The sequence below is a fragment of the Oncorhynchus clarkii genome, chromosome 16 (genome assembly GCF_045791955.1).
Source record: "Oncorhynchus clarkii lewisi isolate Uvic-CL-2024 chromosome 16, UVic_Ocla_1.0, whole genome shotgun sequence".
Lineage (NCBI taxonomy): Eukaryota > Metazoa > Chordata > Actinopteri > Salmoniformes > Salmonidae > Oncorhynchus > Oncorhynchus clarkii.
The window spans coordinates 18,246,756-18,268,373 of NC_092162.1; the positions used below are offsets into that span (position 1 = coordinate 18,246,756).

The 21,618-nt window shown below is 45.2% G+C and overlaps 1 protein-coding gene and 1 pseudogene across 2 annotated transcripts; both read left to right on the forward strand.

The window, feature by feature from the left end:
* The first annotated feature begins 42 nt into the window (after positions 1-42).
* LOC139368100 (peroxiredoxin-like 2A) lies at positions 43-7,070 on the forward strand (annotated as a pseudogene).
* A 420-nt stretch (positions 7,071-7,490) lies between these two features.
* On the forward strand, positions 7,491-21,612 carry LOC139368099 (PDZ domain-containing protein 7-like). 2 transcript variants are annotated; one of them, XM_071106667.1, is made up of 17 exons: positions 7,491-7,526; positions 8,388-8,509; positions 8,659-8,896; positions 9,238-9,375; positions 14,637-14,811; positions 15,554-15,736; positions 15,920-16,067; positions 16,846-16,906; positions 17,088-17,501; positions 17,644-17,808; positions 18,013-18,134; positions 18,237-18,328; positions 18,509-18,600; positions 18,700-18,771; positions 18,993-19,601; positions 19,839-19,939; positions 20,459-21,612. In XM_071106667.1, exons 3-17 carry the CDS (start codon positions 8,737-8,739, stop codon positions 20,600-20,602), a joined length of 2,676 nt encoding a protein of 891 aa, XP_070962768.1. In that variant the 5' UTR covers positions 7,491-7,526; positions 8,388-8,509; positions 8,659-8,736; the 3' UTR covers positions 20,603-21,612. The 2 variants fall into 2 exon arrangements, with proteins under 2 accessions (XP_070962768.1, XP_070962769.1); XM_071106668.1 differs by lacking the exons at positions 7,491-7,526; positions 8,388-8,509; positions 8,659-8,896 and having other exon boundaries at positions 9,290-9,375; positions 14,642-14,811.
* The last annotated feature ends 6 nt before the right edge of the window (positions 21,613-21,618 follow it).

Below are 21,618 nucleotides of genomic sequence, written 5' to 3' on the forward strand. Positions count from 1 at the left end.
CCTCTGGCAGCCTCCTGTTTAAGTGGCGAGTATAGGGTGTGACATCCGGACTTCACACTGTTGGACAGACGACAAACTGAAGCAGAGGGAGCAACACTGCATGTCCTGTCTATTGTTCTATGTCCTGGGAAATCTACAGCAACAAGTTGGTATTATTTTCTCTTAGGCCTTAAATATGATACTTATTAATGCATGTGCACTTATTTTCAGAACTAGAGGTAAACAAGTTGACTCAGTGACTGTCTATACAGGGATTTTATACAATGTAAATGTATGAAGAATGGTAGACTCCTTGCGCTTCAACTTTTAAGTCTGCCACTTGTACATCAGCTGCCACACTCAATTGTCTCTTTAAATGCTTAGTGACTGTAGGGTTACTAGTGGTAAACGCATGTATTTGTTTGGCCAACTTTGACTGTCTTGGATACAGCAGTACATCTACATTTTACGTTTTGGGTAATCGGCTCATTTTCCTTAACATGCTGTGAACGCCCAATGTGTGTGCTTGTCAGTGATACTATGGCTGTCACCTCCCCCTTCCCAAAAGGACCTTGCTCTGTTTTGCAACTGCCCAAATAACTAAGCAGAAATGTTTCAGAATTGATTAATCCGGTTTTGATATATTGGTTAATAGCCCTGTCCTGATTCAGGTGTTTTTTTTTGTGTATACATGACATTTTGCAATGTCACATAAGATGTGATCTACAGCTTACAAAATGTAGCTGTGTCCAATCGAGGGGATTGTGATGCAGTGTACATGTCTGAAGGCCTGTATCCGTGACCTTTTTTTCTGAGAGACTGCTTTCATGAGATAATACAAATGGAGCCTTATCAGAAGAACTGAGTCATGGTTGGGACACAATGTGCCCTTGAATCAACCAGGGCAAAGGCAACACCATGGCTCCTCAGTTAGGAAATGTACTGTTACAGAAACGGGAGGGGGGGTCATCTGGAATTCTACCCGAGCAAATCAGGTTCTCATTGGCTTCAAGTACACCAATACCTTTATGAACTTGTACACGTCCATTCATAGATCTCAGAGGAATGGGCTGACAAATATTACCCCGCCCCAACCGATTCCTTTTAAATCCATGAGGATTTAGAAAGTGTATACAACTGACCACGCTTGTATGCGCACCGATATCCTGTTATTTGGGCTATTCAAGTACTCTGTTTCTGCATAAATCTAGTTTACAATTACCCGAAAAGGGGATCACGGTTGAGAAACCCTGATAAAATGCCTGCGCTTAAGACGTCCAAAAAGTGAGTAATTTCCAACTTTTGGTAGGCCATTTGTCTATTATAGTTAGATGCATGCAGCTTTTCTGGCATAGCCCAACTTGTTGCCCCAGAAGACCAAATACAGTAGTGCTCACCAGAATGTCTTTACATTGATAGAATAAATGCGTTAATCTCCCCTGAACAAAAATATAAACACCATGTAAAGTGGTGGTTTCATGAGCTGAAATACAAAAATCCCAAACATTTTCCATATGCACAAAAAGCTTATTTAAAATGTTGCGCACATTTGTTTATGTCCCTGTTAGTGAGCATTTTCTCCTTTGCCAGCATATGCCACACCAGTCAAGTGGATGGATTATCAAGAAGCTGATTAAATAGCATGATCATTACACAGGTGCCCCTTGTGCTGGGGACAATAAAAGGCCACTCTAAAATGTGTGGTTTTGTCACAACACAATGCTACAGATGTCTCAAGTTTTGAGGGTGTGTGCAAATGGCATACTGACTGCAGGAATGTCCACCAGAGCTGTTGCCAAATAATTTAATGTTAATTTTTCTACCATAATGTCATTTTAAAGAATTTGTCATGTGGGCGAGCAGTTTGCTGATGTGAACAGAGTGCCCCATGGTGGCAGTGGGGTTAAGGTATAGGCAGGCATCAAAACAGTGGAGATTGGTCCTGTGCCAAATGTCATCAGTGCTTTTATTGTGAAGTGAAAATGTCTAGGGGCAACAATGGCTCAGCTGTGAAGTGGTAGGCCACACAAGCTCACAGAACGGGACCTCTGAGTGCTGAAGCTTGTAGTTTGTAAAAATCGTCAGTCCTCGGTTGGGACACTCACTACCGAGTTTCAAACTGCCTCTGGAAGCAACATCCGCACAATAACTGTTTGGTGGGAGTGTCATGAAATGGCCGAGCAGCCGCACGCACACAAGCCTAAGCCATGCGCAATGCCAAGCTTCAGCTGGAGTGGTGTAAAGCTCTCTGCAGCCCAATGGACAAATCTAGGTTTGGTGGATACCAGGAGAAAGTTATCTGCCCCAATGCATAGTGGCAACTGTACATTTAGGTGGAGGGGGAATAATGGTTGTTGATGGTTTGGGCTAGGCCCCTTAGTTCCAGTGAAGGGAAATCTTAACGCATACATTCTAGATTATTCTGTTTTTCCAACTTTGTGGCAACAGTTTCGGGAAGACCCTTTCCTATTTCAGCATGACATTTCCCCTGTGCACAAAGATCTGTGTGGAAGAACTTGACTGGCCTGCACAGAGCCCTGACCTCAAACCCATTTGGGATAAATTGGAACACCGACTGTGAGCCAGGCCTAATCACCCAACATCTGTGCTCGACTTCACTAATGCTCTGTGGCTGAATGGAAGCAAGTCCCAGCAGCAATGTTCCAACAGCGAGTGGAAAACCTTCCCAGAACAGTGGAGGCTGTTATAGCAGCAAAGGCGGGACCAACTCCATATTAATGCCCATGACTTTGGAATGAGCTGTTCGACATGTCCACATTTTTTTTATACCTTTATTTAACTAGGGCAAGTCAGTTAAGAACAAATTCTTATTTTCAATGACGGCCTAGGAACAGTGGGTTAACTGCCTGTTCAGAACGACAGCTCAGTGGTTTGAACTTGCAACCTTCCGGTTACTAGTCCAACGCTCTAACCACTAGGCTACCCTGCTAGGCTACCACATACTTTTGATCATGTAGTGTAAAACTTAAGTTTGTATTGAGTGCATATTTTATGTGTATATAGTCTAAATCGCCTGTCTGCTTGCGTAAGTGTCAACGATAACACATTACACCCACATTTGCATTTTATCAAGAGACGCTGGAATAAATTAATATTTTCCACTGCTGTTCCTTGAGCCAAATTAACAGCAGTATCATTTTACTGCGAGAAATGCATAATTCTGCAGGAGTTTATACTATAGCACACTATATGTGAGTGGTTATAGGCCTACAGTCAGGGCGGCAGGGTAGCCTAGTGGTTAGAGTGTTGGACTATTAACCAGAAGATTGCAAGTTCAAACCCCTGAGCTGACAAGGTCGTTCTGCCCCTGTTCAGGCAGTGTGTTGAAGGCCCAGTGCAGTCAAAAACAATGTTTTTCTCTGTTTTGGCTTTCCATTGTGACATCACCATGAAGTAAATAAGTTAATAGACCAATAAGAAAGAGTTAACCTCTCTGCCAACAACAGCAAATGTTCTGTTTACCCCTCCTCACTTAAGACCACTTCCAGACAGTCCTAGTAAGATTCTTGCTTGAGAAATTTCTCTTTGCTACGAAGCTTTTTTTGTTTCTTTTTGACCATTTGAATTGAAAACAATCACAGTAAGCTACTTTAATTGTTACCCAGAAATGATTTGATGTTAAGATAAAAACGTCTGCATTGGACCTTTTTAATCAGTTGTCTGTCCCTGCAGTGCTGTCTTTCCTCCTGGAGGGGGAGCCCCTGTCCCTCAGTGTTTGGTCTGTGGGCCTCGGCGTGCTGGTTGTCTGGCTGTCTGGCCTTATCTTGGCCAACACTGACCTGTTCCTGACCAAGTTAGCCCCGTCCACTCTGGAGCACTTGGAGAACATGGAGCTCAAATCAACACCCGCAGCCAGTGAGACCAAAACAAAAGCTTTACTGATTAACTTTCATCAGCTGATTTAGCTTTCAAAGGAAAAGCACTTCTAGAATAATCTCCCAGCAGTGGAGTGGTCTTTGATTCAGTGGCAGTGTTAATTTAAATATGTAACGTATACACCCGAAAGCTTCTTACTACTGTGTGCAATATTGTTGGTTGTGTCTCGGCAGATAAGACTGTTAAAGCCAGGAGTCTGTGGGAAAAGACTGGTGCGGTACTCATGGCTGTGAGGCGCCCCGGATGATCCTTGTGCAGAGAGGTACAGTATATTTGTAGGGGTATGAGTGTGTATGCATGCTGTATATATGTGGCTGTGTATACTCATGGAATTGTGCACATATACTCATTCTCCAGGAGGCCGCTGAGCTGTCCTCTCTGAAGCCCCAGCTGGAGGAGCTTGGGGTCTCTCTGTATGCCGTAGTGAAGGAGGACATCGGCACAGAGATCCAGAACTTCAGACCCTACTTCAATGGGGAGATTTTTGTGGATGAGAAGGTCAGTTATATTCGCTGAACTTTTCTCCATTCAGGTAATGTGAGAAAGACTTAATGATAGGAAGCTGTCTTTTACAGCAATGTTTCTATGGTCCCAAGCCGAGGAGGATGGGACTGGGTCTTGGTCTGGCTCGTCTGGGGGTGTGGCAGAACCTCCTTCGAGCCAGGAAGAAGGGTTACCAGGGTAACAAGAAGGGGGAGGGCTTCATCCTCGGTGGTGTTTATGTGATTGGAGCAGGGAAACAGGTAAGTTCCTCATTTCCCCTACTGGTTTCATCATATGAGTTTACATTTGTTTTTAGTGAATCATATATATTTTAAATGTTGTGTGTTATTCTGAAGGGTATTCTGCTGGAGCACCGGGAGAAGGAGTTTGGGGACAAAGCTGACCATCCCTCTGTCCTGCAGGCGGCAAAGAAGATCAAGAAGGGGAAATAGAAAAGATATTGAAAGATGGCCGTGAAGTCAAGGCCTCAGAAGTAGTGTACATGTACTGTATGTCACAAACTAATTTGACATATTATTGTATACTGAACAAAAATATAAATGCAACAATTTCAAAGATTTAACTGAGTTACAGTTCATATGAGGAAATCAATCAATTTAAATACATTCATTAGGCAATATCACATGACTGGGAATACAGATATGCCTATGTTGGTCACAGATACAGTACCAGTCAAAAGTTTGGACACCTAAATATATTTTAAATGTTTGATTCTTCAAAGTAGCCACCCTTTGCCTTGATGACAGCTTTGCACACTCTTGGCATTCTCTCAACCAGCTTCATGAGGTAGTCACCTGGAATGCATTTCAATGAACAGGTGTTCCTTCTTAAAAGTTCATTGTGGAATGTATTTCCTTAATGTGTTGGAGCCAATCAGTTATGTTGTGACAAGTTAGGGTTGGTATACAGGCAAAAAAGACTAAATCCATATTATGACAAGAACAGCTCAAATAAGAAAAGAGAAACAACAGCCCATCATTACTTTAAAACATGAAGGTCAGTCAATCAAGAACGTTGAAAGTTTCTCCAAGTGCAGTCGCAAAAACCATCAAGCGCTATGATGAAACTGGCTCTCATGAGGAATGCCACAGGAAAGGAAGACCCAGAGTTACCTCTGCCGCAGAGGATAAGTTCATTAGAGTTCCCAGCCTCAGAAATTACAGCCCAAATAAATGCTTAACAGAGTTCAATTAACAGACACATTTTAACATCAACTGTACAGAGGAGCTGCATGAAATCAGGCCTTCATGGTTGAATTGCTGCAAAGAAACCACTACTAAGGACACCGATAAGAAGAAGAGACTTGTTTGGGCTAAGAAACACGAGAAATGAACGTTAGACCGGTGGAAATCTGTCCTTTGGTCTAATGAGTCCAAATTGTAGATTTTTTGTTCCAACCTCTGTCTTTTTGAGTGGATGATCTCCAATTGTGTGGTTCCCACCGTGAAGCATGGAGGAGGAGGTGTGATGGTTATTTGCTGGTGACACAGTCTGTGATTTATTTAGAATTCAAGGCACACTTAACCAGCATGGCTACCACAGCATTCTGCAGCGATTCACCATCCCATCTGGTTTGCGCTCAGTGGGACTATCATTTGTTTTTCAACAGGACAATGACACAACACCTCCAGGCTGTGTAAGAGCTATTTGACCAAGAAGGAAAGTGATGGAGTGCTGCATCAGATGACCTGGCCTCCACAACCACCCGATCTCAACCCAATTTAGATGGTTTGGGATGAGTTGGGCTGCAGAGTGAAGGAAAAGCAGCCAACAAGTGCTCAGCATATATGGGAACTCCTTCATGACTGTTGGAAAAGCATTCCAGGTGAAGCTGGTTGAGAGAATGCCAACAGTGTGCAAAGCTGTCATCAAGGCAAAGGGTGGCTACTTTGAAGAATCTAATATATTTTATATTTTGATTTGTTTAACACTTTGTTGGTTACTACATGATTCAACATGTGCTATTTTATAGTTTTGATGTATTCACTATTATTCTACAATGTAGAAATAGTCCAAATAAAGAAAAACCCTTGAATGAGTAGGTGTGTCCAAACTTTTGACTGGTACTGTACCTTAAACAAAAATGGGCCTCATGATGGCAACAGGATCTTGTCAGGGTATTTTTCTGTGTTCAAATTGCCATCGATAAAATGCAATTGTGTTCGTTGTTCTTAGTTTATGCCTGCCCATACCATAACCCCACTGCCAAAGGATACATGCTCACTAACAGGGACGTAAACAACTTTGTGCACAATATTTGAGAGAAATAAGCTTTACGTGCATGTGGAACATTTCTGGGATCTTTTATTTCAGCTCATGAAACATGGGACCAACACTTTACATGATGCGTAAAAATGTTGTTCAACAATATACAGAAGCTAAGAAAAATGTCTGATTTGTATACAAAGAAAACATAAAGGAAGTATATAGATCTATTTTGACCTCAGTGTTCAGTAAGGGTGTGTTGCACAAGTCACTTCGCTATGTTAGATATGTCTTCTAACAATGCTGAAGGTGTTGTAGTTCTGTGAGTGTGTTAATGATGGTCTGGGTCTAAACTGTTGAGCGACCAGAGCTGATGCATCACACTCAGTTCCACCACTCCAACCAGCTCATACCAGGCAGGCTGATAAAATTGTGTTTCATTGTACTGTATACCCTCACGGACAATAAACTGAGCCTTTTGTTTCCCCTGGAGTATCATTTAGACAATGTAATAACAAAAACATTAACAATGGGGAAAGGGGGATACCAGGGGCAGAACGACAGATTTTTCCCTCGTCTGTTCGGGGATTCGATTCGGCAACCTTTCGGTTACTGGCCCAACGCTCTAAATGAAGACTGCTTTTATGTCAGGACACAGTGGATTTGATCAAATACCTTTATTTGATATCGAAATGGATTATTATGGCTTTTATAAAAATATGGCTCATAATATTAGGATATAGTATGCCTATTTGCCATGAGTTGCCTACCTGTATTTCCTACGCAGAGGAACGATGAGCTGGTTCAGCAGCCAATCTGAAAGCAGTTTTGTGTCCCAGTCAAAATGAAGACATCCAATCACATTGATGGAGAGGGCGGGACTTCGATAGCTTTGCGCTTTTCCCAGGTGAGCTAGGTCATTCAACACAACATGGACAAAGGTAATGTTCAAATTTAAACATCCGGTAAAACAATAGCCTGAGTTTATCCTAGGATATCTGTATGCTGTCGAGTGAATTAAATGTAACGTTAACACCTTCCAGCAACTTAGTAGTCAGTCATTGCTGGTGAAATGGTGCTGGTGAATATCTGCACAATATCAACGCTTTAGTTTTTATAAATGTATTTATTAGCCGTACCATTCATTTTGTCGGAGTGCTTTATTTTATTTATTTATTTTAATTAGGCTATATAGAAATGGCAAGACATGCCACGGTAGGCTATTGTAGGCTATTGTACAGCTCCCAGGCTGTTGCTGTTGTTGACGAACTACGCAGATAACGCATCTCTAATAAAATATATGATAGTAAGGAAAGTGTACTTTAAGGCCGGCCTACTTTACATGCCAGTAGTTTGGATGCTTGAGTAACATAATGCTGCCTACAGCGCATTATATTTACGCAGTTAGTTCAACGTCGCTGTCCAAGGTCCCAACAAGCCGTAGGCGCATGGGGGAAATCCTCCTTCATGACGACACCGGGTTTATCACGCATTGGGTTTATCACGCATTGGGTTAAGTTTAGTCCAAGGTATCCATGGCATCGAAAGCATGTGACATCGTGTCTGTAATTGGGTCAGGCATGTTGATGAAAGTAAGCTTAAGAACCCGTTATCAAAAAAGAGCTCAGCCGCTCATCATTGCTTAACCTACAGTCGATATGATCTAAAAAATTGCAGCATGTTTGGAAATAATTGAGCAACATGTATCCGTATCAGTTCGCACATAACATTTGGTTGGTTATTCAAATTGGATGAGGTATCTGACCCTGCATGATATCTGACCTACTGCATACACTGGACAGGTCTGTGTTTCTCATGGTGTTAGGCGGGGGAGTGAGATTCACCATGGCCAGGAATGGACCAGAGTGTGAGTCCAGGGAGGAGGAGGGTATGCCAACATGTCACAAACCACCCATCTGCACTGGTAAGTTACCATGCTACTCAATCGTGCCAATATATTCTGCTAGTTTATGTTCTGGCTTCGGGTGCATGCATTTATGACAATTTCAAGCCATTGAATTGTACTATTATCTGGTTTCATCAACCCTGAGCCTCCATCTCCTTCTGTTCTAGGCTCCTTCATCCAGCGCTGAGCCCCTGGAGGAGTGTGTACTGGGTAGGCGTGTGTGAAAGAGGACCCAGCTCCTGGCCATGGCTCACTCGTCAGACCCCTCCCGCAGGGACGCAGCCCCCGGGACTCAGAGGTCAGGCACGGCTACGCACCACCTCCTCCGGAAGCAGCAGCAGCGCCGGGGAATCCGATCTTCCTCCCCCATGGGCCGGGTCATCCTCATCAACTCTCCTGTGGACGGTGAGGCTGCTTCTCTGATACACCACACCAGAGATTGGCTCAGATCAGATCATCGTGCCCTCTAAGGCATGACCAGTGTCTGGCATATAGGCTTCCCCTCATTACAATCCATATACTGCTACACAGACAAGTTAAGCACCATTTGTTTTCTTAATTAATGTGTTCAGCTCTTTGAAGACAGATTATAAATTGTGGCATAAAATTAACTCTGTAAGACATACAGGCAAAAGGTGCCTTTTTGTGATCCCTTATATTGTCAAAGTGTCACTCAAACTTACAACAGAATTTCCTCTTGGAGTTCACCTGGTAGTATCTGTATTGATCTATCACGTGTTTGTCAGGTGGAGATGACAGTGAGGACATCCATACGGTCACAGTGGATAAGAGTGAGGACGGCAGGCTGGGCTTCAGCGTGCGTGGAGGCTCAGAGCACGGCCTCAGCATCTTTGTCAGCAAGGTAGAGGACAACAGCTCCGCAGGTAAGCAATACATCCAGACAACTATATATCTGTGTTACACATTTAGTCTACACATGACAGGTGTGACATAACATGAGTGACACAGTTCTACCTTGACTGTTTTTAAATTGAGAGACCAACTGTGTGTGTGTGAGCATCTGCATGTCTGTGTCCATGCATGTACTGTACAGTGCATTCGGAAAGTATTCAGACCCCTTGACGTCTTCCACATTTTGTTACATTTTAGAATAAGGTTGTAACGTATTAAATAGTTTTTTCCCATCATCAATCTACACACACTACCCCATAACAACAAAGCGAAAATAGGTTTTTAGAAATGTTTACAAATAAATAAATGCAAATATTTAAGTATTCAGACCCTTTGAAATGAGACTCATAATTGAGCTCAGGTGCATCCTGTTTCCATTGATCATCCTTGAGATGTTTCTACAACTTGATTGGAGTCCACCTGTGATAAATTAAATTGATTGGACATGATTTGGAAAGGCACACACCTGTCTATATAAGGTTCCACAGTTGACGGTTTTTGTTAGACATAAACCAAGTCAAGAGGTCGAAGGAATTGTCTGTAGAGCTTCGAGACAGGATTGTGTCAAGGCACAGATCTGGGGAAGGGTACCAAAAGATTTCTGCAGCATTGAAGGTCCCCAAGAACACAGTGGCCTCCATCATTCTTAAATGGAAGATGTTTGGAACCACCAAGACTCTTCCTAGAGCTGCCATCCCTGTCAAACTAAGCAATCGGGGGAGAAGGGCCTTGGTCAGGGAGGTGACCAAGAACCCGATGGTGACTCTGACAGTGCTCCAGAGTTCCTTTGTGTTGATGAAGAACCTTCCAGAAGGACAACCATCTCTGCAGCACTCCACCAATCACGCCTTTATGTTGGAGTGGCCAGAAGGAAGCCACTCCTCAGTAAAGGGCACATGACAGCATGCTTGGAGTTTGCCAAAAGGCACCGAAAGGACTCTCAGACCATGATAAACAAGATTCTCTGGTCTGTTGAAACCAAGATTGAACTCTTTGGCCTGAATGCCAAGCTTCACGTCTGGAGGAAACCTGGCACCATCCTTACGGTGAAGCATGGTGGTGGAAGCATCATGCTGTGGGTATGTTATTCAGCGGCAGGGACTGGGAGACTAGTCAGGATCGAGGGACAGATGAACGGAGCAAAGTACAGAGAGATCCTTGATGAAAACCTGCTCCAGAGCGCTCAGGACCTCAGACTGGGGAGAAGGTTCACATTCCAACAGGACAAGAGCCCTAAACACACAGCCAAGACAACGCAGGAGTGACTTTGGGACAAATCAACAGGTGTAGACCTTACAGTGCCGAGACACACTTACGAGCCCCTAACCGACAGTGCAGGTTAAAAAAAACATGGATAAGAATAAGAGAAAAGTAACAGGTAATTAAAGAGGAGCAGTAAAAAATAATATATACAGGGATGTGCCGGTACAGAGTCAATGTGTAAGGGCACCGGTTAGTTGAGGTAGTATGTACATGTAGACAGAGTTAATTAAATTGACTATGCATAGATGACAACAGAGAGTGGCAGTGGTGTGGAGAGGGGGGGGGGGGCAATGTGAATAGTCTGGGTGGCCATTTGACTAGATGTTCAGGAGTCTTATGGCTTGGGGGTAGAAGCTGTTTAGAAGCCTCTTGGACCTAGACTTGGCACTCCAGTACCACTTGCCATGTGGTAGCAGAGAGAACAGTCTATGACTAGGGCGGCTGGAGTCTTTGACAATTTTCAGGGCCTTCCTCTGACACCGCCTGGTACAGAGGTCCTGGATGGCAGGAAGCCTGGCCCCAGTGATGTACTGGGCCGTTTGCACTACCCTCTGTAGTGCCTTGCGGTCGGAGGCCGAGCAGTTGCCATACCAGGCAGTGATGCTCTCGATGGTGCAGCTGTAGAACCTTTTGATGATCTGAGGACCCATGCCAAATATTTTCAGTCTCCTGAGGGGGAATAGGTTTTGTCATGACCGCTTCACGACTGTCATAGTGTGCTTGGATCATGTTAGTTTGTTGGTGATGTGGACACCAAGGAACTTGAAGCTCTCAACCTGCTCCACTGCATCCCCGTCGATGAGAATGGGGGCATGCTCGGTCCTCTTTTTCCTGTAATCCTCAATCATCTCCTTTATCTTGATCACATTGAGGGAGAGGTTGTTGTCCTGGCACCACACGGCCAGGTCTCTGACCTCCTCCCTATAGGCTGTCTCGTTGTTGTCGGTGATCAGGCCTACTGTTGTGTCATTGCCAAATTTAATGATGGTGTTGAGTCGTGCCTGGCCGTGCAGTCATGAGTGAACAGGGAGTACAGGAGGGGGCTGAGCACCAGGAGGGGGCTGAGCACGGTCAGGGTCAGCGTGGCAGATGTCTGGGGCAGCCCGTCAGGAAGTCCATGATCCAGTTGCAGAGGGAAGTGTTTGGTCCCAGGGTCCTTAGCTTATTGATGAGCTTTGAGGGCACGACGCTGAGCTGTCATCAATGAATAGCATTCTCACATAGGTGGTTTAGCTCATCCAGTAGGCTCGTGTCACTGGGCAGCTCTCGGCTGTGCTTCCCTTTCTAGTCTGTAATGGTTTGTAGACCTCCACAAGTCTGGTTCATCATTGGGAGCAATTTCCAAACGCTTGAAGGTACCACTTTCATCTTTACAAACAATAGTACGCAAGTATAAGCACCATGGGACCAAGCAGCCGTCATACCGCTCAGGAAGGAGACGTGTTCTGTCTCCTAGAGATGAACGTACTTTGGTGCAAAAAGTGCAAATCAATCCCAGAACAACAGCAAAGGACCTTGTGAAGATGCTGGAGGAAACAGGTACAAAAGTATCTATAGTCACAGTAAAACGAGTCCTATATCGACATAACCTGGAAGGCCGCTCAGCAAGGAAGAAGCCACTGCTCCAAAATCGCCATAAAAAAGCCAGACTACGGTTTGCAACTGCACATGGGGACAATGATCGTACTTTTTGGAGAAATGTCCTCTGGTCTGATGACACAATAATATAACTGTTTGGCCATAATGACCATCGTTATGTTTGGAGGAAAAAAGGGGAGGCTTGCAACCTGAAGAACACCATCCCAACAGTGAAGCACGGGGGTGGCAGCATCATGTTGTTGGGGTGCTTTGCTGCAGGAGGGACTGGTGCACTTCACAAAATAAATGGCATCATGAGGGAAGGAAAATTATGTGGATATATTGAAGCAACATCTCAAGACATCAGTCAGGAACTTAAAGTTTGGGTCGCAAACGGGTCTTCCAAATGGACAATGACCCCCAAGCATACTTCCAAAGTTGTGGCAAAATGTCTTAAGGACAACAAAGTCATGGTATTGGAGTGGCCATCACAAAGCCCTGACCTCAATCCCATAGAACATTTGTGGGCAGAACTGAAAAAGTGTGTCCAAGCAAGGAGGCCTACTAACCTGACTCAGTTACACCAGCTCTGTCAGGAGGAATGGGCCAAAATTCACCCAACTTATTGTGGGAAGCTTGTGGAAGGCTACCCGAAACGTTTGACCCAAGTTAAACAATTTAAAGGCAATGCTACCAAATACTAATTGAGCGTTTGTAAACTTCTGACTCACTGGGAATGTGATGAAATAAATAAAAGCTGAAATAAATCACCCTCTACTATTATTCTAACATTTCACATTCTTTAAATAAAGTGGTGATCCTAACTGACCAAGACAGAGTTTAAATGTATTTGGCTAAGGTGTATGTAAACTTCCGACTTGTACGTACAGTCACTATGGTTGACGACGTCATCGATGCACTTATTGATGAAGTCAATGACAGATGTGGTGTACTCCTCAATGCCATTGGAGGAATCCCTGAACATATTTCAGTCTGTGCTAGCGAAAGAGTCCTGTAGCTTAGCATCTGCTTCATCTGACCACTTTTTTATTGATCTAGTCACTGGTGCTTCCTGCTTTAATTTTAGCTTGTAAGCAGGAATCAGGAGGATAGAATTATGGTCAGACTTGCCAAATGGAGGGCGAGTGAGAGTGTTGTATGCATCTCTGTGTGTGGAGTATAGGTGGTCCAGAGTTCTTTTCCCTCTGGTGTCACATTTAACATGTTGATAGAAATGAGGTAAAACTGATTTCAGTGTCCCTGCATTAGGAGTGCCGCCTCTGGGTGAGCGTTTTCTTGTTTGCTTATGGCGGAATACAGCTCATGCAATGCTTAGTGCCAGCCTCTGACTGTGGTGGTATGTAAACAGCTACGCCTCTGGTAATGTGGGCAGTTGAAACAAAAAATGGCTCAAGACTTCCTTAGATAATCGTGCACCAGCTGTTGTTTACAAAAATACATAGACCGCCGACCCTTGTCTTACCAGACGCCGCTGTTCTATCCTGCCGGTACATCGCATAACCAGCCAGCTGTATGTTGATATTGTCGTCGCTCAGCCACGACTCCGTGAAGCATAAGATGTTACAGTTTTTAATGTCCCGTCGGTAGTTTAATCTTCCCAATAACTCGTCCATGTTATTGTTCAAAGATTGCATGTTTGCGAGCAGAATTGAGGGGAGTGGGGGTTTATTCGATCACCTCCTACTCCTCAGAAGGCAGCTCGCCCTCCGGCCTCTCTTTCTCCACCTCCTCTTCACGCAGATCACTGGGGTCGGAGCCTGTTCCAGAGGGAGCCGTATATCCTCCGCCTCGGGCTCGTCGGAGTCGTGAAAGAGGAAAAAGGATTCTGCTAGTCCGTGGTGAGTCATCGCAGTCCTGATGTCTAGAAGTTATTTTCGGTCATAAGAGATGGTAGCGGCAACATTATGTACAAAATAAGTACAAAAATAAGTTAAACAACGCACATAAACGAACAAATACACAATCGGTTGGGGGCACGTAAAACGTCTGCCTTCTGCTCCGGCGCCATTTTTACAATGGCAATTTATCTCTGAATGTCCTTGAGTGGCCCAGCCAGAGTCCGGACTTGAACCCGATCGAGCATAGCTGTGCAGCGACGCTCCCCATCCTACCTGACAGAGCTTGAGAGGATCTGCAGAAAAGGATGGGAGAAACTCCCTAAATACAGGTGTGCCAAGCTTATAGCGTCATACCCAAGAAGACTTGAGGCTGTAATCGCTGCCATAGGGGCTTTAAAGTACTGAGTAAAGGGTCTGAATACTTATGGATTTAAAAATATATATATTTTAGAAGAATAAGGCTGCAACGTAACAAAATGTGGAAAAAGTCATGGGGTCCGAATACTTTACGAATGCACTGCATATGTCCACAGAGCAGGCAGGCCTGTGTGTAGGGGACAAGCTGGTGGAAGTGAATGGGGTGAGCTTGGAGAGCATCACTATGAGCAGTGCAGTTAAAGTCCTGACAGGGAACAACAGACTGAGGATGGTGGTGAGACGTGTGGGCAAAGTACCCGGTATCCGCTACTCCAAAGAGAAGACAACCTGGTAAGCACAGACCTCCGATTATAAATTACACATTTTGTCTGTCAATTCAGAGCCACAGTTTGGAATTGTGAGTTCCTTTCACCCCTTGAATTGTCTTACTGATTCGATTGTGTCTAGTTAGAATCCTGTCAATAAAGCTTTATCTAATTAGCAACTTAAATTCCATAGTTCTGTCTAAGTACTTAAATAGGTCTGATCATGTATTTGATACATGTATACAGTATATATATATATATATATCAATGGTTTGATTACTCCTAGCCTAAATGTTAGTGAGTATAACTCTATTGCAGTGTATATCCTTATGCACCAGTATACACCGAGTGTTGAGTGTAAAAAAAAACAGCAGCGTTGCAGTTCTTGACAGACTCAAACCCGTGTGCCTGGCACCTACTACCATACCCCGTCTAAAGGCACTTCAATATTTTGTCTTGCCCATTCACCCTCTGAATGGCACATACACAATCCATGTCTCAGTTGTCTCAAGGCTTAAAAATCCTTCTTTAACCCGTCTCCTCCCCTTCATCTACACTGATTTGAAGTGCATTTAACAAGTGACATTATTAAGGGATCATAGATTTCAACTGGATTCACCTGGTCAGTCTCATGGAAAGAGCATAATGTTTTGTACACTCAGTATATATCAATGGTTTGATTACTCATAATAAAGCAGTGTGTATCCATATGTGCCAGTATACGTCACGAAAACATTTGACCCCATTTGACCCCATCTCCATTGCAGGGTGGATCTGATCCACGGTAGGATGGTGGTGGAGGAGAGTGGGCGTACACCCTCCGCCTCGGTGGCCAGCTCAGATGGGGCCCTGCGGAGGATCATCCACATCTACACCACCTCAGATGACTACTGCCTGGGCTTCAACATCCGAGGGGGCAAGGAGTTCGGCCTGGGCATCTACGTCTCCAAGTAGGCTCATACTGCAACATTTCCGGCTTGAGAAACAAAGAAATCATTAGAAATAAAGTTGAACTCGCTTTTTGAATTCAGAATTTAAATCCTTGCTTAGTTTGCAGTGTCTGTATTTCCTGTGCTGTGCCGGACTCTTATGCCCTGCTCTGTTTAGTGATATTATGATGTGTGCTGTGTCAGATTGGATCCTGGCGGTCTGGGTGAACGGAACGGCATCAATATGGGCGACCAGATCCTTGCGGCCAACGGCGTAAGCTTTGAGGACATCAGCCACAGCAGTGCCGTGGAGGTGCTGAAGAGCCACACACACATCATGCTGACCATCAAGGTGAGTGAGGTTGACCTTTGACCTTCTACCTTGAACTTCGAAGACTTTGAAAACAGACTATTAGAGCCTGAGATTCAATATAGATCCAAATGAGACTGTTGTAGATTTCTTTCCACCGCTGCGTTCATATTTACGCGTGGAGATCCATGCTTCTTGGTGTATTGATGACCTGGTAATGAAGGTGTATCACCTTCCAGAATGAACCATGACTACTCTCCATTGAGAAAGTGTGTAGCCCAATTGTAATAATCAGTGAAAATGGCCCACACAGTCACTCACGGTGTCTCTCCCTCTCTCTCACACACACACTGACACCGTTACTACAGTACACACACCAAGAGAGCAGGTTGCGTGGCAGGGCAGACAGCTGGCGTACAGTCGTAATATTGCTCGCTCACTTTACCTGTGGCGGGTTGGGTTTCACCCTGTGAAAAATAGCCAGGCCGCATGCATTATTCACCAGGCAGCTCGGGCCAGGATCAGGTGATGATCAAAAGCACACAGGCGCGTTTTGTACCTTAATGTTCTCCAATTCTTTACCTCGCCTTGGCCCCTCTTTAAAAAGGGAAACACTATTACCAGTACTAGGGAAAATAACAGTACGAAGCATGTCAAAGGTGGAATATATGCTTGTTGTGGACGTGTGGACCTTTTTGCTGCTCTTTCTCTACGTTATATATGACTCTGTCTTTGTGGTTCTAGAGTTACTCTTGATCCTGTGAACGGGTCAAGAACTCTACTGTAACCTATTTGCATATCTCTGGCCGCATCTTTGCAGGAAGCGGGACGATACCCTGCCTACAAGGAGATGGTGGCAGAATACAGATGGCTTAACAAGTGTATGTAACCATCTTACCTCATGTAGCCTATATTATGTTTCAGGTGTGTTTTTGAATTATTTAAGAAAGCAACGTGCCACTGGTGACTTTTGGTAACTTTTATTTTTGAATATATATTTTCCGCACAAACAATCCAAAACAAACACTATCTGTGCTGATGTGTGTGTCTCCTCCCTCTCAGTGGCCAGTGGCAATGGGACTCGGCAGTCTTCCTCCCAGGGCTCGGACTCCAACTCCTCTGCCTCATCCTTGTCCTCTGGGACTCCCATCTCCTCTCTGAGCGGACTGTCTCAGGTCATGTTCCCCCCCAGCCTGCCCTTCGGCATGGACATGGTGGACGTCTGTATCTCTACTGAGGACCAGATGTCTGGGTCTGGCCAGTGCACTGACACCGCCATCCAGACCGACCCCTCGCCTCACAGGATGGGTGCGGACACTAGCCACAGCCTGGGGGCCACCACCCTCCTGCAGGACTCGGTCATCCGGGGGGAGGGAGGCAGGGGGAGAGGAGAGTCCCCCAAAACGGCCGTCCTAATGGCCCTCAGTAGACCGAGTCAGCCCATCCATCGCTCCCAGAGCCAGGTCACTGTAGCAGGTGAGGCCAGAGTGGTGGACTGGTTTAGATAGAAAGGGAGTTTACTGCAACGATTGGACAACTCAGAAGAACCTGTTTTTGTAAAATGACTGAGTGTAGTCTGGTTTGGTTGAGGCCCTGTCTCCTTCCTGTCCTGCCATAGAGGTGAAGCAGACGAAGCAGAGGAAACAGCAGAAAGGAGGGAAGAATCCTGAGAGGAGCACCCTACAGCGCTCCAAGACCTTTGTCAACCTGCTGTTCAGGGGTCGCAGGAGAGACACCTCCAAGGGGCGCTCCAAGTCCCCCCCCAAATCTGGGGCAGGTGGAGGTTAGTAGTACCTTCAATGATCCTGTAGACTATAAGAGAATAATGTTAGTCAATGGTGCAACTAGCTGTTATTTCAACCGGAGTTTTACTCTGTCATTGTGAGTCAATGTGTCTGTGAGTATAAGTATGGCTAAAACCAGGGTTAGTTTGTTATAGAGTTCAGTTGGTATTCTACAATCAGCTGGGTGTTGGTTATGTCCCTAGATGGGGAGCGCAGGCGCAGACCCAGCGGGCCGGACCCAGAGATGCTGGGGGTGGTGGAGGGCATGGCCCGCAGGCTGCTGAGTGAGGACGAGGTGGCCTCCGTCATGAAGACCTGCCGACGGGTATGGGGCCTGGGCAGGAGGGGCACCGAAAATATGAACTGTTATCATCCTTATTCCATGGATTTTTGCATGCTGTGTGTTATAGTCACTATTTTCTTGCAGTACATAACAGAGCGTGTGGTGGAGAACCTGGTGCGCCACCTGCTGGCCGTGCTGGACCGGCCTGAGAAGCTGCTGCTGCTGAGAGAGATCAGGTACACAGAGAGGCAACAATAATAGTAACAACATTCACTTTAAGGATTTAGATAGGAAGGGGAGCGGCCAGTTGACGGATTTAGCATTCGGCTTAACTCACAAATCCAATTATTTGATGACTGGACAATGAAAACAATCCTGTTGTTTTTATAAGCTAATAACTCTGTCTCCCGCTTTAGAATGCTGCTGCCTCCAGCTGACCTAGGGCTTTTCAACAATATGGTGGTTCCATTCGAAGTGGAGGCCTATGATATCTTGAAGTACCGTTCTGGTGAGGAAAGACATGCATATTCATAGAGTAATGTACACACTACCCATACATTTAAAAGGAAAGCGTTTCCATTCTTTAAATTCCCCCTTTATCATGTAGTCAGATCCCCACTTCTGCGCTCCCCCCAGTCTGGACGAGCCCCCAGGCGACACCTCATCACCCCCATTCCAGGTCAGTACGGTCCCATCTACAGTATAGCAGTGTTTCTTTAATTCATTCTTTGGGGAGGAAGTGCGGGCTTTTGTTCCAGCCCGGCACCGTCACACCTGATTCAACTAATTGTGGTTCAGGTTGAAGACCATGATTAATGGAAACTGGTTTTAAAGTCGTGTTGGAACACAAGTCTGCTCTCCAGGATCTTGGTTGTTACTGACTCCTGAATCCCCATGTAGACTTCCAGGGTGGCTTTGAGCTCCACAGTGCCCAGGAGGTGGAGAGGGAGAGCCAGCTGCTGGAGGAGCTAGAGCGGCTGCGTCTGTCTGCGTCCCAGAGTCCCCGGCAGCAGCACACCCATACCTCCAGAGCATTCCCCCCCCTGCTGGACGTCCCAGTGGATGGCTACGCCTCCTCAAACTCCCTCCGTCCTCTCTCCGTCAGCCCCCTGCTCCCCAACTGGCTGCTGGCCCACAGCAATACCACCGACCCCCACTCCCCGCTACGAGGACACAGTGGTACGGTCCGCTCCGTCCACTTTGATGTGTCAATGGACCAGGGAGATACCATCTCAGAGCGGGGGAGGTCTCCCTTCAGGAATGGGACTTCCAAGGGTAAAAAGGAGAAAGAAACTGTGTTCACTCTGCAGAGCGCTCCTCGACGCAGCAGGCCCCCGTTGTCCCAGGTGTTTGGCTCTGGCCTGGACGCTGACTTCACAGCAGAGGGGTTGGGAAGGGAGCGGGTGAACGGTCATCCCAGCTCCTCTGAGAATGGCCTCAATGGCAGCGCTTCGGTCATAGAGTACGAGTTCAAAACCGTCAGCATCTCCAAGACTAAGCAGTCACTGGGTGAGTTTGTGTAAAATTCCTATGTCACTTTGTCAGCTTGCCGTCCTCATGGTTTACCAAACAGTTGCACCTCCAGTACTTCTATAATAATTCATTCATAAATGCATATTACAGAGAAAGGGGTCAGCAAAGTAGCTCTTACAACAGAGCCAATGCAAATGTGATGTTTCACTCATACAATTCAACACATTTTTGATTGATTACGTATGTAATAATGCCTTTGTTTTACTGGTCCAGGGATCAGTATCTCTGGTGGGATGGAGTCTAAGGTGCAGCCGGTGGTGAAGATAGAGAAGATCTTCCCAGGAGGAGCCGCCTCCACGTGTGAAGTCCTGAAGGTACACCTGTTCTAAACTCTAAGGCTACAACCGGTCTCATTGCAACATGACCCATAAACCACCATTCAAATAAGCATTTCACCTTATAAACATCACACCACACATTCCATTCAGATCTTTTCCAACTAATTTGAATTGACCTGATTAATGGAAATATGAATGTAGCTAGGGATGAAATCAAACATAGTGATGAGATAGAGGCCCAAGGTCATCTCAAGAGATCCTTGTTATAATAAGCCTTATGGAGGAGCTCTTTTATTTGAGGGCAGAGTAGAGGGAGGGGGGAGTTTAGATTGTTTTGAACCGGTGCATTTAGACGCTGGCACCACATTATAGAAAGAGAACAGAGAGCAATGCAATCAGAATTATGTTTTTGAGCTCAAATAACAACGTAACGTGATGTTGAATTGAAAGACGGCAATGTGTGTGTGTGCGTGTTTGTGCACAAACTAGAGCAACAGAGCATGCACAAGACAAATTTATTCTCTCTAACCTTCCTTCCTCTGGTTGCATCCCCAGGCTGGATTTGAGCTGGTGTCAGTGGATGGAGTGTCCCTGCAGGGCGTGACTCACCCCCACGCTGTGGAGATCATTCGCAGGGCTTTCAGCAACAAGGCCAAAGACCCCATGGTGTTTATAGTCAAAGTCCCCAAAAGCCCTTGACCCAAGACTGGGTCTTTGACCTGGAGGCCCAAGACCTAAAGAGACTAGAAACAACACAAACAGAACTACAGTGTGTTGGAAGAAGGGGAGAAGAGTGAGGAGTGAAAAGTGACGATCTGAAGGAATTCTGTGGGTTAATAGGAAACTCCTGTTTCCTCTATGGTGAACAAGAAGGATCTAGTCAATCAAATGAAGGGACTAAGAGACCTGCTGCCATGGGAACCAGCAGCCAGTGATGTGTGTGCTGGCCTAAAGCGCCAGTTCACACAATCTTTCACTTTTCATTATTTGTTATAATGTATTAATTATCACATTAGACTTTCACAAATGATGTAAAATAAATACACATATTTCTTAGGACAATACTTTACTTAAGTCATTTAAACACACTGGCTAATTTATGCAAACTGTAATCCGAGTGCCTTCCAGGACCCCTGTGAACTGAACAAATGGTGTCTGTCCGAGCCATAGCGATAGATAGACAAAGATGAGTCCTCTATGTGCCATTATAGCGCCTGTGACAGCATGGGCAGCACCATTGAGGCAATCTCCATTTTGAAGTAGTCAATTTTCTTCTTCAAGATTGGCAGATCTCTCCTGATGACTCAGTTGAACATGACTCCAGTCTCACCAGGAGGGATCAGCTCATGCTAATTACAGCCTTTTGGCCACTAGAGGCCTTTATCATTGGCTATGGTCTGAGCCAGTGTGGAGCAGTGGCTAGCACACCTGCTTGTGACCAGAAGATGGCAGGCTTGGATCCACCTGTCAGTTGATGGTAATGTTATTACCATGTATAGACACACCGAGCCATAAACTGATAGTGTTCCTCTTGATTGTAAAGTCACATGTTAATGTCAGGTGTAAACATGACCTGAGTTTCTCCAATTCTTGGTGAAAATGTCTACAGGCCACACAATCTGGGTACAGGAGAGTGACATGTTAGCACACTGTATAAACAGGACTTAACATAAAATAAAGAGCATCTAACAGATGTCAAATCAGTAAGCCATTTA